We start from the raw sequence: 11226 nt of genomic DNA, 5'->3' as shown, positions 1-11226 counted from the left end.
AAAAAAAAAAAAAAAAAAGACCAGAATTGGACCAAGAAGAAAAAAGATGGTTTTAAGGGATTTTTTAAAAGATACTACTAGTATCACCATCCTGCTGAGCATGTATCATAATGCCCTTCTCTCATGCCGGAAGAATCAAACCAATCTGAGCATTTATAAAATGTTCCAAAATCGTTAAAACTTTACTATGGGCCAATGCTTTCTTTAGTCTTATATTTCACTTTTATACTGTGTCCTATTTGTATATGTTAATTATATAACATAGTAGATTTCACCAAATACTTTTATGTATGTATAAAATGTACTTGTGATGGCTATTCTTGGTTGTCAACTTGACTACATCTGGAACAAAAACCTAAACCACTTATGAGGGATTTTGCTTAATTTGAGGAAGATCCACATCTAATCCTGATCTTTCAAGTAGAAAGACAAGACTGTAATCCTGAGCTTAACGTGGAAGACACGCCTTTAATCCAGGCCGCATGTGGACCCAGCGTTCTGCTGGAAGCTGATGTAAGGACTGGAAGGAGCTGCCTTCACTAGCGTTAGTTAGAGCCTACTTCTTCAGGATTCCAGCCTCATGGACTGAACAACTTCTGAATGTTCATACACAGCTATTTTTGGATTAGCCAAACTACAGCCTGTACGCCATTCTAATTCTTTCTATATAGATTCATTCTATAAATTCTGTTATTCTAGAAAACCCTGACTAATGCAGCACATATTTACCCCTCATTATCCTGCTATACCACACCCCTCATACTAGTTTCTTTTCTGTTTTAATGTTCATTTTAACATAAACCTTACATGACAGCAAAGAGAGATTTGTCTTAAGTCAAACTAACTTTGGTAAAAACGATTACAATTCCAACAATTGGCTAAAACCATGATTGTTTGTGACTTCATTTTACATTCTTTATCCATTCGTTGACTGTTGAGTTCATTCACCCATTCATTTCTTATCGTTGGGCTATTTCTTTTAAGTCCTATGTATATTTTGGGTTTCCTCTCCTAGTGCACATATAACTGGTGGAGACCTTTCTCCCATTTCACAGGCTGCTGCTTCACACTGGAAAGTGTTTCCTTTGCTGTACAGCTATGTCATTTGATGCTATCTTGTTAATTCTACTTTTCCCGAGCCATCAGAATCCTATTCGGAAGTATTGCCCTTTATCTTTGTGACTGAATTCCTTATGTAGCCCTCTAGCAGTCTCAAGTCTTACATTAAAATCTTGGACCCATTTTAAATTGATACAAGACAAGAAATAAAGATCTAATTTCACTCAAGTATATGTGGATATCCAGTTTCCCCAGTAGTGTTTGTAAAAACTGTCTTTTCTCCAGCATACATTTTAGGCACCTTTGCCAAGAACTGGGTGACAGGAACCCATAACTAAGCCGCATGGGTTTCTCTGTGGCTACTCTACTCTATCTACATCTGTTTTTGTAGCGGCGGTTCTGTAGTATAACATGAAATCAGTCACATATGCTGATAGAGATTTTTTGCTCAAGATTGTGCATCTATATGAATTTTATTTTTTCCTAGTTCTATTAAAATATCATTGGGAATTTTATGGGAATTACACTAAGTCTGTAGATAGGTTTCAGCAATATGACCATTTTAACAATATTAATTCTGCCAATCTAGAACATGGAGTGTCTCTTTCTTTCTTCAGTATATTCATTGTAAAGGTCTTTATTTCCTTTCCTTGGTTAGGCTTATTCCTAAGTTTTGGTTTTTTGGTTTTTTGATTTTAGTATGTTCATTGTCAGTATTCAATAAAACCACCTATTTGTACATAGTAATTTTATATCCTGCTACTTTGCTGAAAGCATGAATAGATGTTTGCCTGCCATGAGTTGCAGGTGTACTGAGGGATAAGTGTCCCAGTATTATATGGGTCTTCTTAGTGAGCAGCCGTTCCTCCAGGGCTCCATCTTAGCACTGTTGGAAGAGGAGAACACAAACTGCCTACGGAGCTGTTAAGGCTCTGGCTTCTCCCACCTGCGGCAGCCAGGCTGGATGCTGCAGACTGCTTGCTACTCTTCCTATCACATGACAGTTTCCATGGGCGTTTTAGTTAGCCTGTCAGCTCTTCTGACTCCCAATAGGCACCTGCTAGAAGTACACCCTCTTCTTTGTTATTTTGACTCTTCTCCTGAACTTTGCAGGAGCAAAGCATGAAGAAAACATCTCATCTGCCATTTATAAAATCTCAATGCTTTATTTTTCATAAAGACCTTTCAATTTCCTAATGACATAAGAGAAATATTCCTTGTCTGTAAGCTACCTCCAATTCATATTATATAAGTAATTTCAACATACTTCCACTCTTTTAAAAGATTTACTCTGCCTAGTGTGCAAAGCAAAATCCTCAAGATACTTAAAGCCCAATGAAGTCACTAATGGAGAGTACTAAGGCAATTCTTGAAGGTTGGTCTTGTGCATTGTGTATTCAGATGCTGAGTTCTGTGTCCCAAGAGAGGGGAAATTGGGACTTGAAATAGAGGAAGGGGTCTCAGGTAAGGCACACAAGAGAAAGGACAGAGGAGGTGGGAAAAGAAGGTTACCAAGGGACAGGATAGACCAGGAGCACATGGCCAAGAGAAGTTCACCCTGAGGACACACACAGAGCAGAGCAAGCCAGGCAAGACTCAAACTGCAAGTAACATGGGGCCTTATGGCTGGGATGTAGGTTAGAATAGCTCAGAACCTGCTGAACACAGTCCAGCAGCTTGTAAATAAAATACCAGGCTTCTGTGCTTTTATTTATTTGGGAGCTATACAGGATAGAGTGGGGCAAAAAAAAAGAAAAGCAAAATCCATAAACTTACTTTAATAAATTCTGCTATAAAGTGATTGTTCTCTCTCTAAACTTTAGGAACGGTCTTACCATGCCTCGCCAGACAATGATTCTCACCCTCCCTCTCTCTACTATCACAATGTTTTTGCTGTTTTCAAGTTCACTGAGTTCTCAGTAAGCTGATAGACTTCCTGTATCTGCTGTTACTGCAATCACTTTCCTCTCTCTAGGGACCTGATCTTAAGGTACAGGGAATTCAAGATTAAAACATCTTTTTAGAGAGTCAAGCACAAAAACAGTTTATGTGACTATCGTCTCCCTATTGAATGCTAGCCTCAGAATCCAGTTCTAATCAAGAGCACATAGTACCAAAATATGATAATGAACACATAAATTCACTAATTATGTAGAAGGTAGGTCCAACCCCAGCATACTTCTTTCTCTTCCTGACAAAGTTGAGTCAAGAAAGTAGCAATGAGAAGTCACAGAGGTTCAAGTATATCTTGTCTTTTATAAAGTTCAAAATACGCAAGCAAGGGGCCAGTGAGACGGCTCAGTAGGTAAGGGGACTTAATGTCATCCTGATAGTGTGAGTTCAATCTCCAGAACCCACATCCAGAAAGAGAATCAATTCCTACAGATTGTCTCTAATCTTCCCATATGCCCCATGCTACATGCATACTCACACACATAAAAATTAAATAAATAGATAATGAATGTGAAAGTCAATTTTAATGAACATACATATAAAACATAACACATAAACATGAAGTTCCTGACATTACCTCTGCCAAGTCTTGCCTCCAAAAATAGATGAAAGAAAATAAACAATAATATAGTCATATAGGGATCCAGCTTCACTTCTTTCCATCAAAACAGCAACAGGAAATACTTGTTTAATTTTCTACCTTTCTTACCTAGCAGATCCATCTTACTTTCCTCAACGAGGCGATTGATCAGCCCATTGGCTCTCTCAATAGTGCAAACAGCAATGTCCAAGGAGGAGAACTGTCCCGTTGGTGAGGTGCTACCCATGTAGCCATCTACTTTTAGTCCTATCTCCTGAAACAGACTCTAAATTAAGTAAAAACAAACAAACAAACAAACAAAAAAAAACAGATGAAAACTTATAATGTAATGAGTTACAGTTGGGTTCTATCCCATAACACAGACAAAAGTATTTAAAGATGGTATAATCACATACTAAAAATAGAATCATATACTAAAATAGGCTTAGAATTAACAGAGCTTAGCATAGCTATTTCCATACAAAAGAGTGAAGTAAATGTCACTTAATAAACATCTTAAATAATTAAGTTCTAACGGCTATTACAGAATTTAAAATTGCAAAACACTGAAGTTCTACATGTTTAATTGAATAGTAGAAAATATTTAAATGTTTTAAGGAACAAATTTATATATTACAAAGAAAATACTCTTATCCTACTTGAAGATTAGTTTTTTGTGTGATGGAAAAAAATGTTTCAAAAGTTAACTTCTGGTATTGATATTGAGTTTTTGGTTTAACTTTTAGCTATCATACCTTCTCAATAAAAAGGATCCTTTCATCGTTTTGTTACTTTGAGTCTAAGCTGAGAGGAGGTTCCTGAGTAGGACCAGCTTTGTTGGCTATTTGGCCTCTGAAATAACCATTAAAAAGATTTGTAAAACCATGGAACTTTAGAGATGTTCATTTAATCAATTTCTTCTGGGAGTTTGAATTTACTGAATTATAGTACTAAGAGTTAACAGCCTCAATTTGCAAATAAAACCCACGAGGCCCTGCTGGTGCCTTGTAACATGGTATGAAAATCCAGATTTCTGACCAGTCTGTACAATGATTTCTATTCAAAGAGCACACTGCTTCACCACAGAAATCACAAGTATTTTTTTTTCTATCTAATAGACACTATGCTTGTGAAAATGCCTTTAAAATAGTAGAGTATTTTATCATCAGCAGAAACGATGACTCATGTAAAAGACAGAGGGTCTGACCAGACTTGGAACCCTCCCCTAAGCACGAGTCTTCCCTTCAGGCCCTACGTCTTCTCAGTGATCCTGAGTTGAAGTGGGATAGGCTTCCTTAAACATGCCTTTTTTCCACACTTCAATCTGTTAGTCCAACTATTCAGTTTAACTGCTAATTTTTCATTTGCAGTTACATGCTATTCTTTACTTCCCGTGAACAGTTTATCATTTTTATACAGTATCCCCAGAGCGACCCTTGATTTGCTATCCCTTTCTACTTTATACAATAATAATTTTTAAATTTGGGGCGTTTGTTTTGTTAGTGCTGAGCTATAATGTCCTTAGGCTTCTTTTTACTCTTTGATACAGAGTTTCACTAAGTTGCCCAGGTAATCCTCCTGCCTCAGAGTTTCAAGTAGATCCAACCTCACACCTGTACCATAATGCCCAATTGTCTCACTAAACTATTAAGAATTTTAAGTCTGTTTTTTAAAGCTACATACATGCAATAAAAGAAACTTCATTTTCCATTTGATTTTATACCTCCTTCAAATGAGTGAAACCAATACTAGCAATGACCAACCTTTCACTGTTTCAAATAACAAAAACTGTTACCTGGAGGTAGTATTTCTTCTCTTTAGCCACAGACACAAAAGGCAGAATAAACAACGCTTTCTTCTGCGTTTCCAAAACCCGCTTCAAAATAAGTAACTCTGCAACGAGAGTCTTCCCAGCACTTGTAGGAGCTAAAACGTGATTATTCCACAGAATTATGACAAAAATAACATTTGTACACTACATTATTAAATGTTGTAAGCCACACCCAGCATTACAGAGTCTAGGGCTAATACATCAACTTGTGTTTGAAACCTTAACTCCTAAAATGCCCTTGGCTCTATACTAGGTTTCCAAATAATCTCAGAATAAAATGGAGAGGATTTTTATTTTTTTCCAACTAACAAATTTTTAATGATGAACATTACTGAGTACCTCACCAATTCTGTTTCTTTAAGAACTGAGTAAATAGGTAAATCCCCCTCCCCCATGAACACCTTTAAGATAATAAGATAAAGGCTAGGACAGAAACTGGGAGGGGCTGTAAGGAAGATTATAGAAAGGAAAGAAAACTATGGTGAGAGGAAAGGAATGCCAAACATCAGAAACATGTGCAAAGGCCCTGGAGCAAAGTCTAGAATGTTGATAAAAGTGAATGGTTTCATGAGCCTGGAGTACAAAGTCCTTCAGGAGAGAATAGAGATTTTTTTTTTAAAAAAAGACACCAGTGATTGGTTTGAGACTAGGACTGGAGAGATGGCTTAGTAGTTTAAAAAGTGCGCTGTTCTTAGAGAGGACATAAATTTGATTCCCAGCACCCAACACAGAGTTTGAATTGCAGCATCCATATCAGACAGCTCACAGCTGCCTGTAACTCCTGCTCCAGGGGATCTAACCTCCTCTTCTGGTCTCTGTGCATATCGGACTTGCATACTGTACTTACAGCCCCACAGACTCACACGGACGCATATATACATACATAATTACAGATTTTTTTAAATGTTTAAATGCCACACAAAAAAGTGGGTTATAATCCTACCATCGAATGACTTCTTTGGTCTATCCTGAAAGCAATGCAAAATGACTAACATGCTCTTAGAAACACAGTGAGAAAGTTGTATTTATGGTAATCACTTGGGCTAGAAAAGCAGGGCAAGACCAGAGAAAAAGATAAATGTGTTAACAAGGGTATTGCCAGATCTAGAAGGAAGATAGTGAGCTACACCAGGTAATGGACCCAAGGACAGAAAGTCCACAGATCTAATATATATTTAAGGTAAAAATGTCTTGATGTGAGATGCTGAACAAGTTGTGATTTAGGAAACTGAAAGGCCTAGGCCATTCCTCCAGTCAGCAACCAGCTGATACTACTATTTAAAGCCATACTTTAAGTGCACTTAGGAATACGTTCTGTATGCCAAACTTCTCGAAGCATATATAATTAACCCTCAGCACTACCAAGTCAGTTAGCATTCCCCTCCTCCACTCTCCCTCCAATGTGCAAATCCACAAAGCCAGTAAATGATACAATTCCCAAACCCAAGCAGTCTAAGTCCACATCTGAACTTACGTCTACTTAGTTGGTATTCTGCTTCTTTCTCATAGTCTTATAAAAAATCTGAATGGCTCAGAACTTCAGAGGAAACTGACACAAACGAATTGTATCTTACATTTGATCCTTAAGTCACTTCAATAAACATAGGTGTAAACTTCTACATATCTAAGTTGCTCTTGAAAAGTTAATCAGTGGTAGAGCATGCCTTTAATCCCAGCACTTGGGAGGCAGAGGCAGGCGGATTTCTGAGTTCAAGGCCAGCCTGGTCTACAGAGTGAGTTCCAGGACAGCCAGGGCTACACAGAGAAACCCTGTCTTGAAAAACCAAAAAAAAAGAAAAGAAAAGAAAAGAAAAGAAAAGAAAAAGAGAAAAAAAAAAGAAAGAGAAAGAAAGAAAGAAAGAAAGAGAGAAAGAAAGAAAGAGAAAAGTAAATCTTATAAATTATAAGACACTGTTTTGTAAGGATGACCCTGCACGATCACCTCAGTTATGAGTATAAAAGTTAAAAGCAACTGAGATCAAATGAGGAAAGAGCAAGCTGGCATCTCTTAAGAGACTCACTCAGACATACGTTCATTAAACAAGGGGAATTTTTACTACATAAATTACCAATGTCCTTGTTTCCCTCCTCTACCACATAACAGAACTTTCATGATGTCGGGATGCAAATGATGACATTCTACCTGTTTAAAAGATGTAACCAACCCAAAAGAGAATTGTTCACACTGATAATTTTAGTGAAAGGAGTTTGCATAAATTTGGATACCTGAATAAACTAGATTCTTTCCTTCCAGGACTTGTCCAAGCAAAAGACATTCTGCCTGCCATTCGAACATCTTTTTTACACCAAAGCTATGGTATTTCTCCAGAACTGCTTTAGGAAGTCCCCAATTTGCCAACAGCAGCTGGTCTATCTGGTCATCAGAAACTCTTTGCTTGCATGTTCCTTTCAGGAAAACAAAAACAATTTAATTACTTTCAACATACAAGTTTAGTAGTTAACCCTCTGTTTGAATTCCTACCAAACTTAAAACACATATTGACTTCTAGAGACCTAATAAGAAACTGCTCCTATAAAGAAAGATGCCAGTAAATTGTTATTTACTAGATGTAACTTTGAAAACTCTTAAGAGCCACAAACAAAAGTGTGCCATAAATACTGAATAAAAAGTTTGTACAAATGTGGAGGTAGAAGGTGCTCTATGGGTGATTAAGCACTACAAAGCTGTTAGATGAGTTTCTCCTTACGTTTTAGTACTGAGGTATCTGCATAACCAAGGGCAAAGAATTATGAAATGTACGGATGCAGGCCTGTAATCCCAACATTTACAGATAAGCAGGATCAAGAGTTGGAGACCCCACCCAGCCTGACCTAGAGCAAGCTCTTATATCAAAAAAAGCAAACAAGAACTGGGCTAATGTTCTGAGGAAACAACACAAATGCTTCCCAGCTTTGCTCTGGAGTCCAAACAGCCTGCATCCTACCCTACACCCAGAAATTTGGTACTTGTAAATATGAAGTTGTACTACTGGACATTATCCTAAGCAAGCCCTTGACATGGTTGGTGACAAGATCCGGCCAACTTGGAAGTTGTTTCTGGGAAGGTGTAAAGACCCAAAAAACAAAGAATGCCCATATCTACAGTGGCAGTGGTGGACTAAACACTATCAGCTGTGCATGCTGGTGGCCAAGAGGGAAGCGGTCCCCAGTGTTAGAGTCCCCGGGTGCTGGATAGCAGCCCTCTCTCTGACCATCCGCTGCGGGAGTGCATAGCCCTGCTACCCTCCGAGCCCATCCGTTGGAGTACCGGCCCCTGCTGCCCTCGGCCCCTGTGTCGGCCCCGCTGTTACTGCTGTTACCTGTTCCTGTGAGCCTCCGGCCGCGTCCCAGCCCCGGAGGTGGACTCAGCACCGGCCTACCCCGGAGCTGAGGACTGACAGAGCTATCACCTTCTCCCGAGAACGAGTCGGAGCCGGATGATGGGGAACGCCGCCGTTTCCCACTCCGGCGCGGAAGACTCATTGCAAACAAGCTCCTCTCGACTATTCAGGACACGACGCAGTCCTATAGACCTCCCACGCGGGAGAACCCCAGCCTAGTGACAGGTATCGCCACCATCTTCCCGCCTCCAGCTTCAAATTCAGGACTCCCAGCCCGCCTTAGAACCACAGAGTTCTCATGGCTAGAGTAACCCGACTACCATAGAGCGATGAGGGAAGGAACGGCCCGAGCTGATAGCTGGCTTCCGGCCTCCGCTGGCGGCCAGGGATTAGAAAGAGGGAGAGAGTGCTGGCGACTTTAAAAGGAGCGGAACACCTGACTGCATTCGTAGATTGTCCTAAAAACATTCCTTCTGTTTTTACTCACTCCTGGTTTGAATAGGAAGCTAATGAGCTGCCCTTATGTGAATAGATTAGGAAAGTATCTATTCTTTACTATTGTATTTTGTTTGTTTCGTTTTTGTTTTTTCAAAAATTACTTCAGATTGTGTATTAAAAAAAATAAAAAAGGATTTCTGGTAGAGCGTAATTTGTGCTGCTTTCCCCTTGTCTATTATGTGAACTAAAATAGCAGAGGTAGCTGTGGGATAAGAGGCCACGCGCAGCTTAAACATTCCAGACGGTAGGCTGGTTTCATGCCAAATTATTTTGGGCTATCTCAACCCCTTAAATAGCCACTTGATTGGTCACACAACTCTATCTCATTCTTGTGACTATTAAGTAAGTCTTTTTTGGAATGTACGAACAGACCCTTAGCTTCCACCACCCCAAAAGCTAAACGTGTTGCTATCTATATCTGAGCCATACAGCAAAGGTTTCTCTTGATTTGCTGGATCCAACTTACCTGATGTTTCCACCAATGTATCTTAAAATGTCTTAAGTTATAGCTCTCTTTGCTCTGTAAATATAAAAACTCGGTAAAACAGCTACCAAAAAACAGTATATAGAGCAGCTTAAATTTGTCCCTGGGGGCATAGTAACACATATTTGTTCCAGAGTAATTCTCTTATTCCCTCTGAGGTGAGAGCTGCACTTCTGTGTTGACAGTTGATAGGAAAGGGACTATTTCTGCACTCAGGTGCATTATATCCTGAGGATCTTATGATCAGAACTGGAGATTCTGGATAGATCCCGTCGGTGCTGAAAGAGGAGGCTCTGTAAGTACATGAGGGATCATTCTGAACAAGGAACTTATTAATAGATGTGCTTTGACCAACTTCTGGACATAAATTGGTCCCTGTTAATTGCCCAGTTCCACAGTTCATCGCACCAAGCCAAATAGCGAACGACAGGCCTATCCTGAGGAAATTATGGTCATTAGTTTGGGAGAAGGAAAAGAACAGAGGTGCGGATATGGAGAGTGAATTAGGAAGTGATTAAACAACAATATTCTAAAATCCCACCAGAGGGAGGCATTACTCCATTTATTCACGAAGAAATTATTGGCCATCAACAACAGTACACTAGACTCTGTGTGTCACTGATGCAGTGTGGAACGGTTCCTGCTCTGAAAGATACTGGTACAAACATTGACTAAATTATTAATTTAAATTGTGACTACTGCTCAGGGAGAAATTCCTAGAAACAGAGGACTATCAAAGGAATCCTGACTTATAGTCTCATTGGAAATTAAGTCCAGCTGTAGACATACGCAGTCTGGGTCCGGGTTTAGAAACGTAATAACTGCTATCTTGGGCAACTTGCATAACCCCTCAGCATTCCGACATCGTATGATGAGAAGAGAGCAAGAGTCTATTACTGTGTGAATGAGTGTGTATACAGAATGCTGAGATCATGGGTGCCACATAAGTTCTGTTCAGAGAAAATTATACTACATATTTTAGTAATCCCTGATAATAATTCAAGACTGTAATGAAGAATAAGTCAGAGAAATCTCTCACTGTTAGCCCATTGAATACTAACTTAGTTTATTATGTGAACCATGATGAAATAAGGAAGACATTAGGAAAACATTGAAAGGAATGGCCTGTGTCCTGCTACAAGCCTAAACTATGCTTTCAAATCTTTAATATTTATTCCCAAAACTTTTTTTAAGTCTATAACTAAACCCAAAGCTACTTCTCAAAAATATCAGTACCATAGACCTGGCCATAAACCCACACATAGGAAGGTTGTAGGCCCCAGTAAGGAATCAACTGGTGTTGAATTGCTAAATGGGCATGTTAAATTGCCATCAAAAATGTATCCTTAGCAACCAACAAATTGGGAAAACATCTTTACCAACTCTATATCTGATAGAGAGCTAATATCCAGTGTATACAAAGAACTCAAGAAGTTAGACTCCAGAGAGCCAAATAACCCTATTAAAAAATGGGGTACAG

The 11226-nt window shown here is 39.0% G+C and overlaps 1 protein-coding gene across 3 annotated transcripts in view; it reads right to left on the bottom strand.

Annotated features, from left to right (window-relative positions):
• Nucleotides 1–9028, bottom strand: part of Polq (DNA polymerase theta) — a 92692-nt gene extending 83664 nt beyond the window's left edge. The window contains exons 1-4 of one of the 3 annotated variants that reach the window (XM_031363825.1): nucleotides 8744–9028; nucleotides 7650–7829; nucleotides 5388–5518; nucleotides 3722–3878 (exon numbers count right to left, since the gene is read on the bottom strand). In XM_031363825.1, coding sequence (XP_031219685.1) covers nucleotides 3722–3878; nucleotides 5388–5518; nucleotides 7650–7829; nucleotides 8744–8906 — 631 coding nt within the window. In that variant the 5' untranslated portion in view covers nucleotides 8907–9028. The other 2 variants (XM_031363828.1, XM_031363827.1) reach the window with 2 other exon arrangements.
• Between the last annotated feature and the right edge of the window lie 2198 nt (nucleotides 9029–11226).

The sequence above is a fragment of the Mastomys coucha genome, unplaced genomic scaffold, assembly GCF_008632895.1.
Source record: "Mastomys coucha isolate ucsf_1 unplaced genomic scaffold, UCSF_Mcou_1 pScaffold12, whole genome shotgun sequence".
Classification (NCBI taxonomy): Eukaryota; Metazoa; Chordata; class Mammalia; order Rodentia; family Muridae; genus Mastomys; species Mastomys coucha.
Note: the sequence above shows the minus strand (reverse complement) of the source record. Positions and strands in the feature narration are given on the sequence as shown.